The sequence below is a fragment of the Cucurbitaria berberidis genome, assembly GCF_010015615.1.
Source record: "Cucurbitaria berberidis CBS 394.84 unplaced genomic scaffold K460scaffold_3, whole genome shotgun sequence".
NCBI lineage: Eukaryota > Fungi > Ascomycota > Dothideomycetes > Pleosporales > Cucurbitariaceae > Cucurbitaria > Cucurbitaria berberidis.
Genome location: NW_024468937.1, coordinates 1,461,597 through 1,480,617, shown reverse-complemented (window position 1 = coordinate 1,480,617; position 19,021 = coordinate 1,461,597). Strand labels below are relative to the sequence as shown.

Sequence of the window (19,021 nt, the reverse complement as noted above, 5' to 3'; positions counted from 1 at the left end):
AATGCTCAAGATTTGCCGAGCTCTTAACACCGTGCCATAACTTCGTAGAAACGTCTTCTAGCTCTTGAGTACCATCTTCTTTGCATCGATCTACACTGCATCAGTCATTGTGTTACCTGACAGTGACTTGACCTTCCATCATGACCTCAACAGACGCGTCGTCCAAGTCTTCGGACCCTGTCCCCCATTCTTCCACTGCGGATTCTTCGCCGATGTTTGATCTTGTCTGTATCGGCTTTGGCGCAGCTCAATTAGCGACTGCCATTGCAAATCGAGAAGCTCGAAACCCCTCCAAAGTGCTTTTCATTGAGCGGAATTCGACCTTCACATGGCACTCAGGACCGCACATGCCAAGGACACGGATGGAGACTCCATTCATGTATGATCTCGCAACACTCCGAAACCCAAGGACCGCATTCAGCTACGTCAACTATCTACTCACGCGGAAACGTCTGATCGAATTCGCAAACTCGGACCACCTCAACCCACTGCGAGAGGAGTTTGAGGACTACCTGAAGTGGTGCGCTGAGCAGTTCAAGGGCCAAGTTCAATATGGCAGCGAAGTCGTCGGGGTAGTCCCAGAAACCGAGGCAAACGTTGTGAGAGGCTGGAAGATCGCTGTAAAGAATGGCGATGGCAAAACCCATGTGGTGCGGGCGAGAAGCATCGTGGCACCCTCCCAATCAAATCAGAATACATTGATACCACAACCACTACCCACAGTCGACTTTCTCGGTGGACAACGAATTATCTCGATGGACGACTACGTGTCTAGGAGGAATGACCTGCGAGGAGACCACGAGCCACGACTAAACGTCTCTGTTGTGGGCTCCGGTCAACAAACCGCCGAGATTCTGAACGATCTGTTGTCATGCCCACGTCTAGGCAACGTAACGATAGTTACCGAGGACGAGTCGCTCGCTACATTGAAACTGCTTGGCGAAAAAGAGCCACCGCAACCTCAACTCTGCTCGATATGGGCGAAGCCGGCAAGCGGTCACAAGGCATCCGTTACCGACGCTTCGGCGCTTGTCCAGTCCATCTACATGCATGCGTACGAGAAGCAGGTCCGGACGAAAGGCGAGTATCGCCTGCGCGTTGTCATCGGAAAGGACGCTGCAGCAGCATGCTCAGGGTCCGACTATATCATCAGGGATACTGCTGCGAGCCCAGTACCAAGCAACGAGCTCCTCCAGCGCCTGGACACGCTCGTGCTGGGCTGCCGGCAGAAGGGAGATAGCCTGCATGAGGTGCAGTTCAAGCAAGGCGCCGTTGCAGAGGGTTGCCAGGCCTGGCTGCTGGCCAACGTCGCGGACGGGCGCTCATTGGCGAAGGATGTTAGTTTGATGGCGGGCGAAATAGTGAAACGCGTGTCGTCAGCGGCGGGTGATGCACAGAATGGAGTCGTGGTGGTCCAAGCCGCTCGGCTATAAGAGAAAAGGACCGTTCCGGATGGGGCAGGCGCAAATTTTTATCTGATCTAACTTGAGTCAATCTAATCTGATTTTTTGTGACTAATCTCCGAGACCGTCTTCCCTACTTTTTTTTATGCACTAACTTCCGTCATGCTTCCGTTTCACGTGAGACTAAACCCCTTGACGTTATGGCCAGCAAACTCGCTCTGCAGTGCCAATGTCGATCCCGGTCATCGCGCCTTGGAGGGGGGCCGCAGCGCCCTGCCTGTGCACGCCTCAATGCAGACACCTGAAGACCTTTGCGATACTCAACCGCGAGAGATCCCTCAATCAACTCGAGCACCTGATTCGGGTTTGCACGCCCAATGCATGTCAACAAACCCTCACGGGCTTCCATCAAGCCCTTCTTTGGCTTTCTCCATCTCCTCTTCTACGCGGATCCGACATGGCTGGACAAGCTCCTCATCGGCGTCGGGGTCATAGCAGCCATCGCCGCAGGCATACCATTTCCACTCATAGGAATTGTATTCGGCCAACTGGTCGATGAGATCAACGACGCGACATGCAGCAATCGATCGGGCGCCTCAAAGGGGGGAGGAGAGGCTTCAATCACCCCGAAGATTCTACTGCTTGTCTACATCGCTATTGGTAGCTTTGCCTGCATCTACATACACCTTGTATGCTGGAACTTGGCATCACAGCGGCTAGCCCAACGCGTCCGAGACCGCTATCTGAGAAACCTCCTTCGACAGGATATGGCCTTTTTCGACAACCTCCAGGCAGGAGAAGTATCATCTCGCCTCAATGGCGACATCCAGGCCATCGAGAGTGGTACTTCGGAGAAGGTTGGCGTCGCCCTGACCTGCGTCTCCTTCTGCGTGACGGCATACATCGTCGGCTTTATCAAAGACGCTCATCTGGCCGGCATGCTAGTATCCTTAATTCCTGCCTTCCTGCTCATGGCAATAATTGGCGGCCACTTCGTTGGCAAGTATAGCGCAAAGCTGTCCTCATCTTTTGGATCGGCTAGCGCTATTGCATCAGAGTCTCTAAGTCACGTTGGTCTTGTGCATGCTCTTGGGGCCAGTGCCAGGCTAGAGGAGAAGTTCAGGGCCCATCTTGGGGACGCTCGTGCTCAGGGTATCAAAAAGGCCACGACAGCGGCGGTGCAAGCTGGATTACTTTATTTCATTGCTTTCTCTTCTAGTGCCTTGGGATACTGGCAAGGTAGCCGCAAGGTTGCTGACGCAGTCGAGGTATGTAAAGCCGCGCTAAACATAGTGGAACATGCCTTGAATACTCCTGGTGCACCTCGATGTGTCTTTTAAGCATTTCATAGAGCTTGAAACACTATCGAAGTACCCTAGGAGCCCTCAAGCCATATACCATTGTGGTTGGCTCCCCTTCATCCTTTCCGCAATACAGGGTACCTCACTAACCATAACCTCTTAGGGCAAAGGCAATGCTTCTATCGGACAGATATACACAGTCACGTTCATCCTTCTCGATGGTGAGTGTATCTGATACTTGAGAGTGCCACTTAGTTGACAGGTGACTAGGTGCTATTGTATTGAGCCAGGTTGCACCAATGCTACCTCTCTTTGGAGCAGCGGTATCCGCATTCGAGCGGCTTCGGAAGGACATCGAAACTCAGCCAACTATCAACGATAGTGAAGTTTCTAGCGAGAAGACGTCTACCGTTAATGGCGCCATCGAGTTTCGCGATGTTTCCTTTACGTATCCATCGAGACTTGATCATCCCGTCCTGAACAACGTCTCTTTGAAATGCGAAGCTGGTCAACTGACTGCAATCGTTGGTCTTTCCGGGAGCGGAAAATCTACCATTGCTAGTCTCATCACCCGGTTTTACGATCCCCAGGGCGGAGACGTGTTGCTCGATGGACGCAACATCAAGGACTTCAACATCAAAAACCTACGAGGCTTCATCAGCCTGGTGCAGCAGGAACCCTCACTTCTTGACCGATCTATCCTAGAGAACATTGCGTTGGGTCTAGTTAATTCCCCACCTCACTCGCATCTGGAGAAGACTCTGCTCAGCGGCATATTAGCCAAGCTTGCTGAAGACATCAGAGGTGGGCAAGACCTTCTCAAGTCTGCAGAGAAAGCTGGACCGGAGGTACGTTAAATCGCAAACGCTGTCAGAACTTTACTAACTGTACCCCACCTTCAGGTAGTCGAGATCGTTCAATTGGTCCAACATGCCGCAGATCTTGCTGACGTTGCTATTTTCATTGATCGATTAGAGTTCGGCTTTGCTACTCTCGTTGGGTCAAGCGGTAGTTTGGTCAGTGGCGGTCAAAAACAACGAATCGCCCTTGCTCGTGCTCTTGTTCGCGATCCCAAGATCCTCATTCTCGACGAGGCTACTGCAGCTCTCGACTCGGCAAGTGAGCAACGCATTCAAGCCGCAATCGAGCGAGCATCTCAAGGACGGACTGTTATTTCCATTGCTCATCGACTATCCACCATCCGAAGTGCCTCCCGAATCGTTGTCTTGAAGAAGGGCGATATTATTGAACAGGGTACGCATGATCAGCTTATGGCTCAAGATGGCTCGTACGCAGATATGATTCGATTGCAAACCGTCAAAGCCGCAGACGACGGCGCATCTAGTTCCAGGACCAGCCTAGACTCCCATGAGATTGACAAGGTCTCCGACGAGAAGCAAGCCTTGACTGCGCCAGAAGCAGATATCCCTTCCCCGGATGAGGCACAAGGATCAAAGCTGCCTGAGCAGTCGAAGGGCGAGATTATTGCGGGTTCAATCTTCAAGACAATGGGACCTTTGATGCGACCGTATCTGCTTCTGATTTTCCTGGCTTTCTTTGCGGCTCTGATTGTCGGCGGACAGTATTCTGGCTCTGGTCTCCTTTTCGGAAATATCATGGGCACCATGTCACCTTGTAACCCACCGGATTTCATTCGATCAAGAGGAAAGCTGCTCTCTGGGATGTGGTTTCTGCTTGCTTGCATCGAATTCTTTGCCAACTTCACGAGCTGGGCAGTGTTCGGACTCATATCTGAGCGACTGATATACAAAGTGCGTAACCTTTCGCTGCAATCGCTCCTTCAACAGCCATTGCAGTGGCACGAATCTGAAGGCAGAAGTCCATCGCAGCTTCTCGAGTTCATTACCAAGGATGGCAACTCGCTAGCCGGATTCAGCGGCTCCATCGTCGGCACCTTGTTTTCCGTCGTCGTCAATTTTATCGCTGCCATCGTGCTTTCCCATATTGTCGCTTGGAGGATCGCAATCGTATGTCTGGTAATTGTCCCACTACTGTTGGGAGCCGGGTACATGCAGCTCCGTGCTATTTCACGCTTCACCGTCAAGCACGCCGGCGCCTTTTCATCCTCAATTGGAGTTACCATCGAAGCTGTCTCCAACATCAAGACCGTTCACGCTTTGTCTATCGAAGATGAAATCTTGCAGACGTATCGCCGCTCGCTGAGAGCTCCACGCAAGGAAATGGTGCGGCAGAGTTTCAAGACCAATGTCTGGCTAGCAATCGCCAATTCTTGCGGTGGGTTCATTTACGCGTTCGCCTACTGGTGGGGCTCGAAGAATATCATCGAGGGAAGATACGCCCAGACTGAGTTCTTCATCATCCTCATCTCTATGCTTGTCTCTGCGCAGCTGTGGGGACAGCTCTTCACCTTAGCACCAGAGATCTCCAAGGCTAAGGGCGCTATCTCACGCATATGCGGACTGATCAATCTGGGTACGAACACTTCGACAACGCCCGGCAGACTATCTCCCAATCTTGACTTCGATGAGAAGGAGAAGCAGGACATCGAAGCTTCGGCCGACTCAACTTCGCCCATTTCCACGCAAGGCGGCGCTAGCATTGTGTTCCGCGACGTGAAATTCTCGTACCCTGCACGACCTGGCATTCCGGTGCTCACATCCTTGTCGCTCTCGATCCAACCTGGGCAGTTTTGTGCGTTGGTCGGTCCTTCGGGTGCCGGCAAGAGTACAGTTCTCGCTCTACTGGAGCGATTCTATTCACCCTCGAGTGGTAGCATTTCTATCAATGGGTTCGATATTTCCCGCCATCATGGAACAACCTTTCGCGATGATATCGCATACGTACCACAAGACAACGTACTTTTCCAAGGAAGCATCAAGTTCAATATCTCACTAGGAGCAAGGCCGGGCTATAATCCATCGGACGAAGAGATACACGAGGCCTGCAAGCTGGCAAATATCCATGAGACCATCATCGATCTGCCCCAAGGCTACGATACCGAGTGCGGATCCAATGGCAATCAATTATCTGGCGGGCAGAGGCAACGCCTCTCCATAGCTCGTGCGCTTGTACGCAAGCCGAAGCTGTTACTCTTAGACGAGAGTACAAGCGCGCTTGACGCAGAAAGCGAAAAGGCCCTTGAACTTGGTCTTGAACGAGCTGTCAAGGGTCATGGCGTCACAGTCATTGCAATTGCCCACCGACTGCGGACCATCGCTAGAGCCGATATAATATTTTTGGTGGAGGGAGGCAAGGTAGTCGACCAGGGACGACATGAGGAACTGGTACAGCGGAGTGAGAGCTACCGTGTAAACGCTCTACACCAGATGCTGGGTTAAGGTTTGTTCTGCATAGTACATAGTAATGTTTGTATCATAAGACTTCGGTTCGACGAAAGCTCTACATTATTTAGCAACTGACCCTGTCCACTTTGCAGTATCCAAGTTTCATTTTCAATGTCACGTGTACCATACAACATGCACCGTGATGGCTATCGAGGCATGGCGGCACTAGTTGGTTGAAGGACCACGCAGATCGAGAGTCTGGTCAAGTCGTTCACAGAAGCTGGCGGAGAGGACGCCGGCGTCACAGGATTATCCAGCCGCCGAACACGCATGGCTGACGACAAGGATAATAGCGTGGGGAGCACAACAAGCCCATGATGAGTCGTCGCCTCCACCAGAGCAAAGGCGTCGCGTCAGGCGGAGAATGCTCACACACCCTGACTAGGGAGCTCGGTTCGTAAACTGCAAATGGCGTGCCTTATGCTCGGGGCGGCAATTCTGACAATGCAGGGTGTGTGCTGTAGCTCAACTGTTGGGACTAATGAGAAAATTTGCGGCGTTGGCTTTTGATGAATTTTCTCTATGGTGATTACTGCGACAGGGAATCTGTGAAAGGCCAACCCAGGGTGCGGGGGTTCATAATATTGCACATGGCAACTATTGGCTCTACGAAAATGCTTGTATTGTGACTTCGCAAATTTTAGTCGCGGGAAGACGTGATGTGTCACTCCAGCTGGACAACGGCAGAAGACGGCCATCGATCGTGATGGTACATCGTACACTAGACCACGAATAGATTATGACGCCAGATGCCATGCCACAGACATCAGGGGCCCGCACGTAGTTCGGCCCACACCGTCCCGCCTCTACCGTCTGCTGTGCCTCCCCCTCACATGTGGATGATGAGATTATCAGATCCGCTCGAAGCGAGGCCTTCCCGTCGTGCTCCGCTCGAAATGACAAACTCAAAGTGTGACAAGTCCGTGGTTTTGGATCATGCGGGACATGATGATTTTTCATCTTTCCATGGGTTCCATGCCTTCACCTTCTGGTCGTCGCAGACCGTGATCGGCGCACAGCTTTTAGTGGCCATGTCAGCGATTGACGTAGCTCGTGCAGCGCTCATCGGGCCTTTTTGCACACCCGGAAACTCCCTCGTCGTTCTATGTATGCAGCCAAACACACCAAGCCATAGATATTGCCGAGATGCGTAGAGCAGTCTAGAAAATGCGACCCATGCTCGCTTCTTCCTAGTTCGAAATCTCCGAGAATCGGGCGTTATCAGATCAAACGCGATCTGCAGTCTGCCAATGTCACCGTGCATGGATCCTTACCCCAACAGGCAGCTCCGTACGGGCATAACAACAATAATGCCGTGCAATTAGAGTTATCAGATGCAGTTAGTACCACCGTCATTCACGCTCTTGCTTATCTGATCCGCTTATGTGGGCTTTCGAAGCGCGGGGTGAGGACTTTTTATTACGACTAAAGCGTGGTACTGCCCCCATAGCGGGTTGCTCCCTGGGGCACTTACGTTAGAGTATGAACGATCTAGTATGCACTGGCGAACAACGACGCGGAGCGGCAAGGCACACCCTGCCTTTCGCGCCGTGGGTGAAAGAAATGACGCGGTCGGCGTTTCTTGAGAATCACGATGGCTTGTTCCGAGGTTCATTGGTGCGTTAGAGACGGACCTACATCCCAGTTCGTATTCTAAGTGAAGACGGAAGCTCAGGTGGAGAGCTTAATGAGCATGAGTTTTTACCATGCTTGGCTCCTACTATGAGAAGACTCGGGACTTGAACCACTAGGGAGAGAAGATCCACACACTTCCAACCCCTCGCCCTCGAAACGAGCAAGAACACGAAGCAAAGACGAGAAGACAACATAGTGTGCAGGAGAAGATGCATCTACCGAGCGGCGACCACACGGTGCGGTTTGGCGGAGTTCCGGAAGAGCCTGTTGAAGTCAAGGTGCAAAGCAATGGCACTGTAACGACACAAGAGAACGGAACGAGCACTAACGGTACTAATCATACGAATGGCGCTGTCTCACAAACAAATGAGGTCCACATATCGCATCCCGAGGACCTGGCGGCGGATGCGGTTTTGGATACCGTCCTTACCGCATGGACAATACTTATTCAACGATACCAGCGAGATCTGTTCCATCAGTTCACCTGGGCGCTCAAAGACGCTGGAGCCGACAAGACACAATGTATTCCAACACCCGACCTCGACCTACTGAATCAGAAAGTAGCTGGGGGCTTGAAAGCCAAGCTTAGCGACGTAAGATTGAAAGATATCAACCTCGAGAAAGCAACGATTTCCTTGAATGACGGAACGAAGGAAGAGGTATGAGCACCATCGTACAGCTACATGAATGGTAACTAACCCAAGGACAGTGGAGCTTCGAAGTTACACTCAACTTCCGACAAGGCTCGCTGTATGCTACCTCGCAATGGCACGCCCCGAATCTGTCAAGACACCAGGCTGTGTCACAACTCCATTTCTTTGCTTCGATCCTTGATACCCTGTTTAGTGATCCTGATCACCCGATTTCGAACTTTCTGTCAATTTCTCCGGATGAACTAGAAGAGATCTGGAAATGGAACTCGCCCATGCCCCCAGATCTACAAACATGTATGCACGTGATGGTTTCCGAGCAGGCCGCACTCAATGGAGAGAAAACAGCGATAGAGGCCTGGGACGGCAACCTCACATACCGCCAAGTCGAGGACTACTCAACGAACCTGGCGCAGACTTTGAGCCTACTGGACGATTCACGGAACCAAATTATCCCGGTCCTCTTTGAGAAGTCGCGATGGACGATAGTTGCTGTACTTGCGATTATGAAAGTTGGTGCTTGTTTTGCACTGCTTGATCCCGCGCAGCCCGAAGGTCGCCTGCGAACTATCATCCAGCAGATCAATGCAAAACTGCTTATCTGCTCGAAAGCGCAATCCACGCCTGCTGCGCGTATTGCGCCATCTGCTACCATCATCCCGATCTCAGAGTCAAAGTTCGATAGGGTGTACAGTCCATTTGCGGAACAGCAGCCCAGAACGACTCTTCCGACTGTGTCGCCATCGCAGCCGTTGTACATCCAGTTTACAAGTGGAAGTACTGGGTTGCCGAAGGGTTGCATTATCACGCACAGTCAGTACACCTCTGGTGCGATACCGCGAGCCTACGATGTAGGGTACCGACCGCATTCTCGCGTCCTGGACTTCGCAAGTTACGCATTCGATGTGTGTATTGACTCGATGCTTTGCACGCTCGCACACGGTGGAACGTTATGTACCCCGTCTGAGGAGCGCCGGATGAACGATCTTAGTGGCGCGATGCGTGACATGCGTGTCACTCTTGCCGGTATGACTCCCTCCGTCGCGCGGACGCTGGATGTGGATATCCTTGATCATTTGGACTCCATCGCACTGGGCGGTGAAGGTGTGTCCGCAAGCGACGCAGCGTCCTGGGGCCAAAGAACAAAGGTAGTCAATGCCTATGGCCCCTCAGAAACTACAGTCGGAGCTACGATCAACGCTGATGTAGGAGCCAAGCCGTACATAACTATGGGCAAAGGGAAAGGATGTGCGATTTGGCTTACCGACCCTGAGGATCACAATAAGCTTGTACCCATAGGTGCGGTCGGAGAGTTGTTGATCGAAGGCCCGATTGTTGGCAACGGTTATCTGAACAACCCAGCTAAGACCAAAGAAGTCTTCATCGAAGACCCTGAATTTCTTACGAAAGGCAGCTCGAAGTTGCCAGGTCGCCATGGACGTATCTACAAGAGCGGTGATCTTGTGCGATACGATCCCGACGGCAATGGCGAAGTCATTTTCGTTGGTCGCCAGGACCAGCAAGTCAAACTTCGCGGCCAGCGTATTGAGCTCGCTGAAATCGAGTACAACATGCAGAAGCACCTGCCCTCGAACACTCAACTAGCAACCGAAGTCATCAAGCCTGGTGGTAGTGGCGAACCAACACTCGTAGCATTCCTGGTTGAGCAGAAATCCAACGGCATGCGGCATCTGGACGGCAACATCTTTGGCAGCTTCTCTAACAAATTTCAATCTGCGCTGCAAGAGATGACGCAACACCTGTTCAAGGATCTCCCTAGCTACATGGTCCCAAGTGCCTACATCCCACTCTGGAAGATGCCTCTGCTTGTCTCAGCCAAGACTGACAGGAAGCGACTACGAGAGATCGGCACTTCAGTCACCCGCCAGGATCTTCGACGCTTCAATTCTATGATGTCGGAGAAGAAGGAGCCTTCAACCGAGATGGAGCTCAAGTTGGGCCCGCTTTGGGCGAAGGTCCTTGGCGGCGATGCGGATTTCAGCGCAAACGATAACTTCTTCAGCATGGGTGGTGACTCATTGAGGGCGATGAGATTGGTTGCTGCGGCGAGAGAAGAGGCTGTAGTTCTCACAGTGCCAGACATCATGCTTAACCCAACGCTGTCGGCCATGGCGGCGAAGGCTAAGCCTTTATCGGGAGAAGAGACTAACGACGTTCCTCCTTTCTCGCTCATTGGCAAAGACTGGAACGCAGACAAAGCAAAGGCGGAGACTGCAGCACTCTGCAATGTTGATGCCGCCCTTGTCGAGGACGTCTATCCATGCACACCACTTCAGGAAGGCCTCATGGCGCTCTCTGCCAAATTCCAGGACGCATATGTCGCCCAACGTGTTGCAACGCTTCCAGTCGACGTAGCATTCCAGCTAAAGAAGGCTTTCGACACCGTTATTGAGGACGTTCCCGTACTCCGCACGCGCATCATCAATGTACCAGGTCGCGGCCTTTTCCAGGTTGTGCTTAAAGACGGGCAGCTTGTGCGTGAGCATGGATCTGACGCTGCAGAATTTCTCAAGCTCGACCGTGAGGAGCCCATGGACCTTGGAACTGCACTCTTCCGCTACGGAATAGCTCATGAAACTGGAAGTGACCAAGCGCACTTCGTCATCACGATGCATCATGCAGTCTATGACGGCTGGTCGATGCCTCTAGTCTTTGATCGATTCAATCGTGCGTTTGCAAATTTGGAAACGACCCGACCTGCGTCATTCAAGCACTTTATCAAGCACTTGACTGAGCTTAACCCAGCTGATGCCAAAGACTACTGGAAAGAGCGACTGGACGGTACCAGTCCCCATCAGTTTCCTCCTCTGCCGCAAAAGGGATATGTTACGCAAGCAGATTCGCTGCTTGAACACTATGTCAATGTTCCCACGTCAGCACACTCAAAGCTCACAATGGCGACCATCATCCGTGGTGCCTGGGCACTCGTGTCCTCGCTATATATGGGCCACCCAGATATTGTCTTCGGCGAGACCCTCACTGGTCGCTCAGCACCTGTCCACGGCATTGAACAGATTGAAGGACCAATGATCACCACCATCCCTGTGCGTGTCCGACTCAACCTCGACCGCCCCATCTCCGAATTCCTTCAAACTGTCCATGCGCAAACGGTCCAACAAATCCCGCATGAGCACTTGGGTCTGCAAAACATCCGCCGATTAAGCAAAGATGCCCGCGTAGCCTGCGATCTCCGCACCGGCCTCGTACTCCACCCCAAGGAAGACGAAAACTGGGGCGAATCAGTTGACTTCGAGATCGCGCCCGCAAATACATTCCTCCCAGCCGATGACGCCGAAGCTGCACGTGAGGCGCTCAAGTTCAACACTTATGCGCTCATGTTGGTATGTACGTTGGAGGAGAATGGTTTCTTGATCATGGCAAGTTTCGATTCGAAGTGTATCAGTAAGGAGGCCGCGGAAAGAGTACTTGTGGTGCTAGATCGCATCGTCACGGCTTTCTTGGGTAACCCGGAGAGTAAGCTAGGCGATGTAGCGGTATTGAACTCGGACGAGGCGTACGATGCACTTGCAATGAGGCCGGAGGACGTTCTGACTGACAGTGCGGTTGGATTGTCGCCCGTGGATAGCCCAGCCTCGGAAAGTGCACCATCGAAGGCGTTGTCGCCAAACGAAGAAAAGCTGAGAGGCCTATTGAGTCGCATTCTAGGTATTTCTGAGACGGATATCAATCCTAGCGATAGTTTCTTCGAACTTGGGGGTGACTCTATCGGAGCGATGAGGCTTGTTTCTGAGGCAAGGGCACAGGGCCTGAACATCAACGTTGCTCAGATCTTCCAAAGCAAGTCGCTGTCCGAGCTGGCTTCTTCATTTGGTAACGAGAGAGAAGACAAACTGCTGAACCTGCTCAGCCGTATTCTCGGTATGCCAAAGAACGAAATCAAAGGCAGCGATAGCTTCTTCGAGTTGGGAGGAGACTCGATCGGTGCAATGCGTCTAGTCTCGGATGCTCGCGCTCAAGGCTTGAACATTTCCGTCGCCCAAGTCTTCCAAAGCAAGTCGCTGTCTGAACTTGCGTCCTCTGCTACAGAAGCAGCCTCATCGCAGCCTACAACCAATGTTGATGTGCCGTTCGCTGCCTTGGGTAAAGATGCTTCATTGTACAGCGCTGATCGTATGTGCTCGTATCTCGAAAATCCGGAGTGGAACATCGTGGACATCTATCCCACACGACCACTTCAGCAACTCGCCATTGAAGGAACCGTTGACCTTCCGCGTTACTCACTGCGCTATGAACTTCTCAAGTTCACTACACCCATAGACAGCAAGAAGCTCGCTCAAGCATGTCAGGAGCTCGTAGCCCGCAACGAAGTCCTGCGCACGGTCTTTGTCGTTGACGGCGACAAGACACTCGGTGTTGTGCTATCCTCTCTAGAGGTACCCTACAGCGAGATATCTGTTCCTGAAGGTGATGACATCAATACCTTTGCACAGAATAGTGTGCACGAGGACATCGAAGCACCTAAACCACATGGCTCGTCCTTTGTGGCATTCACACTCTTCACCTCGCCCTCGACTGGCGCGTCTACGCTTGCGTTCCGCATCTCGCACGCGCAATACGACGAAATATGCCTACCCATACTCTTCTCGCAACTCTCTGGCCTGTACGCTGGAACGGAAGTCCCAGAGACCGTGCCCTTCTCCAAACACGTAAACCACGTGGTCTTGGACAACTTACCGAAGGCGATACCTTACTGGCAGCAACTTCTCTCAGGCTCACAGATGACGGTGTTGAAACCGGAGATACCACTTACCCATCGCAAAGCAGCAGACATCTATCTCGAATTCGACATCTCCAATCGCCCAGCAAACATCACAATTGGCTCGCTGCCTACCGCTGCATGGGCGCTCGTCCTCTCCAAACGTCTCAGCCTCCGCGACGTCGTCTTCGGCGAAGTTGTGACAGGCAGGAACATTGGCGCCCCTTCTGCGGATCGCATCTTTGGACCAACGTGGCAGTACATTCCCTTCCGTGTACCCTTCAACTCCACCTGGACGTACCTCGATCTCCTGAACTTCGTGCAGAAGCAGCACATGGAGTCTGCTGCCTTCGAGGGTATGGGATTCACTGAAATCGTCGACAACTGCACAGCTTGGGATTCCAAGGCGGTGCAGTGGTTCGATACAGTGGTGCATCAGGCACCGCAGTGGGTGGAGGAGTTGCCGTTTGGCGAGACGGTCGAGGCGAAATTCGAGACGTTATATCCACATGCTGAGCCGTTGAGGGAGTGGAAATGTCAAGCGTTTGTTAAAGAGGGTGGTAAGAAGCTAGGCATCGAGATCGTAACGTTCGAGGAATGGATACCGGTTGCGGAAGAGGTGCTGAAGGAGGTTGGGGAGGCATTGGGGCGATTGATGGGTGGGAAGGCTGGGGAAAGAATTTTTGATGACGCGGGGGACGCAGGTGGTGCCGAGCCCAAGAAGCAAAGCTTGGAAGACTTTGAAGGTGTGATGTAACGTCGTCTGATTCTACTAGCGTATGTGGGTTGTTCTTGTCACTCTAACTTGTAGAGTCTCTTAGCGCTAGATTCGTCTCAAATGTTATCTTTTCTTGCCTGATGCATCGAATTCCAAGTGCCGTGTTTCAGTCAACCTTGCATCTCTACGGTTTTCCACACTCTTTTTCCATGGTCAGCTTGATCAAGTGAAGGAGCAGATCTTCGAAGATCTTCAGGGTCTGATCTAATCTGCGCTTTATGCTCAAGGCTCTGGAGGGTGTTGGTAGAACAGCTGTTGATGTAAGTTGTACAATCGTTAAGCTTATACCAACTAAATCTATTTGTCGTGACGTCTCAAGTCGTACTTCCATATTGTCGTGTTTATCTATGTTGTACCGAACCATATCGAATACCGCCTTGCTTTCCATAGTGCCTCGACTAGCATCTGCTCGAGCTTCGTAGGTGCTTGTATATACTACATGAGTGCGTATCTGTTCGTGCCGCATTGACAGATGACCATGAAAATGTCGTAGCGAAACATCACAGGTGCACAGTCCCTTCAGCAACGACGTTTGACCGGCTCGTGTAGCGTTACTCGTATCCCTTCGTTCGAGTCATGGTGCGACCCTAGTTCTGGATTTGACATATCAGTGTCACGAAGTAGGAAGTTGACGTCGGGACGGCGGAAAGTGCAGTATCGATCGAGACTCATTCCTTCCCGCCTTTTCCCTGCCCCGCTCAACGTCAGTCGAAACAGAATGATACAAGTACTCCGGCCGTTCGCGAGAAGTCTCTGTTCTTCATCTCACCTCTTCCTCGCATTATCATCAAGAATCGATAGCAGCTCGACAACACGCGCATTGCTCGCACATTGATATAACGCTATCGTCGGACACCCGGTCAACTTCACATACATACCGCAACAATGAAGATTTTCTCAGTAATCCTGTCTTTCGTACTCCTGGTTGCTGCCCTTCCCTCACGGGAATTACAAGAGTTCGGTGCCGTAGAAGGCAATCAGTTGTCGCCAGCTGTAGGTGGCCAGCCTGGCCAGATGTACTGCTTCAGTCAGATCATCACAGAACTTCGTAAGTTCCCATCACGTTCACGTCGTGCTCAATCCCCTGATAGCAAGCGTTTGCCATCCCAGTCGCCACGCGGTCTTCCTCGTGCCTTCCTCCTACCCACCTCCCTTCGACACAGCACACTGACTATCTCCAGGTGTCGATCTACAAACGATCCTCCATCAATACTGCAACCAGCAATTCCAGATCGACGCACAGTCTTGCCATGGATGCAAGCGACCTTTTGCGCTTCCGAGTTGCTACCCCGGATATGGGGCTTGGACCTCCGTTTTTGAGTGTGTCCAGGGCGGGAGGTATAATTTCAAGAGTCGGTGCGATGGGCGGTGTGAGTCAGGGAGATGTATCTAGGGTGACTCAAGGATGTGGTCTAAGAGTCGCGATGACGAGTGGTAGATATTGATGAAGTAGCAGGGTTGGTGAGAATGGAAGGGAGGATGTCTTGGTCGATTTCATTTGCCACAAATGTTACAGCGAGGCCACTGTATAGGAAGGCTAGATCTGGCATTTACGCGTTTCGAAGTTTCCTGGTACTCTCATTGGAGGTTGTGTGCCGGATGGAGAAGAAAAATGGAAGATGGAGGCTGGAGGCTGGAAGACGTGCGCCGCTTCACGTGCCCGCGCGTTATGCAGTTAGCGTGAAGACTAGCGCGACAATCCAACCATGGAATTGCCTACAAAGTACCCCACCATCCTCCCTTGCTTCTATCTCAGATCCACATTCGCGACTCCACCTCATCTTCAGTTCTCGGTTACAAAAGGTCAGAGATCGATTTACCGCCTTTTCGGTGTGCCTCAAACCTCGTTGGGCTCATCCAGGCTGCCACGAAAGTGCCTCGTGACACAACTTTGCTAAACTCTGATAAGGGCAAGACCACAGCTCTCACGAACGACGCTGAAGTTCCTTCCGTATGTGGATGCTGCGAGTACTAAGGCCAAGATGGCATTGTCATCCCCATATCTTCCGCTAGAAGTCCATCGTATCATCTCCCAGTACATTCACCGCTTCGATCTACCGAATTACCGACTCGCGAGCAAAGGTTTTGCAGCAATCGGTGCTGAGGAGCTATTTCGGACTATCACATTCCATTACAGCAGCGCCAGCCTAGCTAGAGTCACAGCAATAAGGGAGAGTGAACACCTTCAGAAGCAAGTCCAGGTCCTGACGTGGGACACCAACTTGTGGAAAATTCCGCAAGTCATGGATCTTCACGAGTGGGAGACGTATCTTCTATTGAAAGCGGAATACTTCCACCTCAAGTCTGCGGGCTGGACCTCTGAAGATACTCATGCGACCAAGCTCGCTCAGATTGTGGGCAGCCGGCAGCAATGGGAGCAATACCTCGACAACGTCCAGGACGAAAAACGTGCCAAATCTTACTGTGCCTCTCATGAATACCTCTTGGGCTTCGATAATGTGAAGAAACTCTGTATCGTCAATGGCGCGTTGGTTCCCGGTCACCGGGGTCTCCGGAAGGTGGGAAACAATGTCCTACTTGCTGAGGACAACCCAGCGACTCTGCTCAGAGGAGAGGGTCTTCATAGGAGTGGGGATCACGTATCCGCTTCCGCCAGGCCTAGCGTCCATGCGTTCCAGGTCATCCCAGAGCTATCTGGACTTGATTTAAAGAAGTTGAGGTTAGATGCTCTATGTTGGCGAGCATTCTGTCGTCCAATGAAATCGATTAGCGCACTCCAAAACTTGACCAGTCTTCGCCTACAGCTCACAGTACAGTCCGAGGGTGCGGATCCTGACACTGGACACGCTAGACAGGACATATGCGACGGCTTCCTCACAGAATATCTTACAAACCTCCCTCATCTCGAGTCCCTTCAGCTTGATCTGGAAGGTCGCATTTGTGGAGACGATAATGGTTACAGGGCGCCCTCGACTATTGACGACATCTTTCCTCCTGAACATACATGGCCAAAACTTCGGAAGTTGTCCCTGCGTTATCTCGATACGACCCCAGGGGCGTTACTGTCGCTCCTACGGAGGCACAGTTCAACGTTGAAGATTTTGAGACTTCATAGCATATGTCTCGAGATGAACCTATCTGACAATAACTTGTACTTGAACTGGCCCCAGGTGCTACAAGAAATCAGCGTTACGTTACACCTTGAACGAGCAACTTTATCAGGATGGCTGGGGTTCGATCAAGGAGGATACGAATGGAATCTCGGGGAAAAGAGGACTCTCGCCGTTGCGGCTGCGACTCATCTTGTTGCGGGCGGAGAATGTCCACTGCATGAGGGCAACGCTTATTTTGGACGATCAAATCGAAGTGGCGCTTAAGCCAACCGCCCTGTGGCACGAAGGCGTGGATTTGGGATACACATGATATTTTACTATGCTAATTTATGCTTGAGATAACAACACTTAAGAGCGGCATCTTGTTCTACCTTCGCAAACAGGACAAGCCTCCAACTCTAGTAGTTGTACTTGTAGCACAGCGTCTCCGCAGTGGTATCCAAAACATCCCTAATGCGGACAGTGCGCCTCATATCGTAGACGTTGATAGTGGTATCGAGCGTGAGCCTGTTGCCTGCCTTATCTGTGCCACTGATGGAGTTGACGCGACCACCGTCACGGTTTTGCCAGATGCGGAAGTTGCGGTCAACAAAGGTGTGGTGCAGCCAAAAGGTGGGGTCGGCGGGCGAACCAAAGGTATCCTGCATGACAGCACCAATGCCGTTATGTCCCCAAGCGTGGGGGCCTCCCTCAGCACATTCAGCCATGCCGTGGTAGTCACCGAAAGCGTTGCACTGGTCGACGTAGGCCTGGTTGCAGTTGGCAGTCTTGGAGCCGTCGTTGTTACGGGCGAGACAATGCAGCTGATTGCCTGAGCCGGGACCGACGTTGATGGCGAGGTTGGCAAATTGCTAGATGTTCATGTTAGCACATAGTTTGCAACAGAGGCGTTGGGAACACTTACGCCGTTCGTTACACAGTTGCCGCCAACATTGATGGATCCGAACCAACGCTCCGAGAAGATGGAGGACTGATCGAACCTTCCGGCATACCTGGTCTCGTCGAACCACGGTAGGGCGCCATTGAAGCCGCACTCGGTGCGCATCATATCCTCAAAGGTCCAGGTGTAGTATCTGTGCCACAGAAGGAACTTGTCGTTTCCGTGAACATTGGGCGTGAGCGTCTGGTGTAGCGCGACCAGATCCTCGTATCGGCTCTTAGACTGTGAGAATTGGCCGGAGGGGCCGCGGCTCATCAGGCACTTGATGCCGTTGATGAATGCCTGCCTTTCGTTGTCGCTGCACGAGTCCCATTCCTTGCGGACACGAATGTTGCCGCACGTGGCACGAGTGGAGAGAAGCGACTCGCCATTGTCGCGTTTCTGAGCATCGCCGATGGTGACGGAAGCGTTCCAAGCCTTGAACTTCTCTACGGCAACGTCGAAGGGTACGGGTGTGACGAGTTTAGGGGTTTCGGCGAAGATGTTCAGCGGGAGCGGGAGAACGATTTTGATGCCAGGGAGTTCTTGGGGGAGAGCGGCAACGCTAGCTACAACAGCCAAGCTGGCTGATAAAACGGAGGTACGCATATTAGGTATTAAAATATTAATGGAAAAGCGAGTGTACTGGTTGGCTACTCCGCGATGAATCCTGTGAGAAGGTTAGAGGGAGATAATTGCGACATGCGCCTTATATCTACCCAACCTCCCCCGGGAGGCACTACAGCAACGCTACAGCTTGGGACCCACGGTCTGCTGTTCGGCGAAGGCTCAATACGAATTGGCATATTCGGGCCAGCATACTTTCGGCTTAGAGCTGCAACCCTGTATTGGAAGGAAGCAAGCGTTGGCTCAGGGACAAATAAAAAGTGGACAGCTAAGCTATATTCGGTCGGTAGTTGATTGAATGGCGCCGAGCTTCCCTGTCAGGATAGTAGCTCTTCGTGTACCAGGGCGGTCGCTGTCAACACGAGGGGCCGTGTTTGTGGCTTGCTGACGGGCGCACAAAGAGCCTTGCCAATGCTAACTCAGCGCTAAAAAGTGCTTGACCATGAACTTGCCGGGTTTCCGGAATTGGCATTGGTGGTTTTGTGGATAAGGCGCTGGTAGCGCTTGTGAAGACTGGCTGAAGGCTCGTGATTTTCCACACTTGCAGCTATGAATAGATGGAAGATGCAG

General features: G+C 52.1%; 6 protein-coding genes across 6 annotated transcripts; 5 read left to right on the top strand and 1 right to left on the bottom strand.

Annotated features, from left to right (window-relative positions):
• Positions 1–140: 140 nt before the first annotated feature.
• Positions 141–1,403, top strand: K460DRAFT_247784 (uncharacterized protein; the record flags this gene model as incomplete). The annotated part of the gene is made up of 1 exon (XM_040927360.1): positions 141–1,403. A coding segment is annotated over one exon (1,263 nt), but the record flags the coding sequence as incomplete, so codon positions are not given.
• Positions 1,404–1,577: 174 nt separating this feature from the next.
• On the top strand, positions 1,578–6,113 carry K460DRAFT_336835 (leptomycin B resistance protein pmd1). Its single transcript, XM_040930989.1, has 4 exons — positions 1,578–2,671; positions 2,868–2,925; positions 2,975–3,552; positions 3,607–6,113. The coding sequence occupies exons 1-4, from the start codon at positions 1,781–1,783 to the stop codon at positions 6,022–6,024; spliced, it is 3,945 nt and encodes a 1,314-aa protein (XP_040787589.1). The 5' UTR covers positions 1,578–1,780; the 3' UTR covers positions 6,025–6,113.
• Positions 6,114–7,874: 1,761 nt separating this feature from the next.
• Positions 7,875–14,110, top strand: K460DRAFT_336831 (nonribosomal peptide synthetase 6; the record flags this gene model as incomplete). The annotated part of the gene is made up of 2 exons (XM_040930988.1): positions 7,875–8,324; positions 8,375–14,110. 2 exons carry the CDS (start codon positions 7,875–7,877, stop codon positions 13,808–13,810), a joined length of 5,886 nt encoding a protein of 1,961 aa, XP_040787588.1. The 3' UTR covers positions 13,811–14,110.
• A 396-nt stretch (positions 14,111–14,506) lies between these two features.
• Positions 14,507–15,244, top strand: K460DRAFT_101851 (uncharacterized protein). Its single transcript, XM_040926496.1, has one exon. It carries the CDS (start codon positions 14,717–14,719, stop codon positions 15,149–15,151), a length of 435 nt encoding a protein of 144 aa, XP_040787587.1. The 5' UTR covers positions 14,507–14,716; the 3' UTR covers positions 15,152–15,244.
• Positions 15,245–15,664: 420 nt separating this feature from the next.
• Positions 15,665–17,359, top strand: K460DRAFT_101907 (uncharacterized protein). Its single transcript, XM_040926497.1, has one exon. It carries the CDS (start codon positions 15,814–15,816, stop codon positions 17,167–17,169), a length of 1,356 nt encoding a protein of 451 aa, XP_040787586.1. The 5' UTR covers positions 15,665–15,813; the 3' UTR covers positions 17,170–17,359.
• K460DRAFT_285450 (Di-copper centre-containing protein) lies at positions 17,304–18,433 on the bottom strand (the record flags this gene model as incomplete). The annotated part of the gene is made up of 2 exons (XM_040928815.1): positions 17,304–17,756; positions 17,810–18,433. 2 exons carry the CDS (start codon positions 18,431–18,433, stop codon positions 17,304–17,306), a joined length of 1,077 nt encoding a protein of 358 aa, XP_040787585.1.
• Positions 18,434–19,021: the final 588 nt, after the last annotated feature.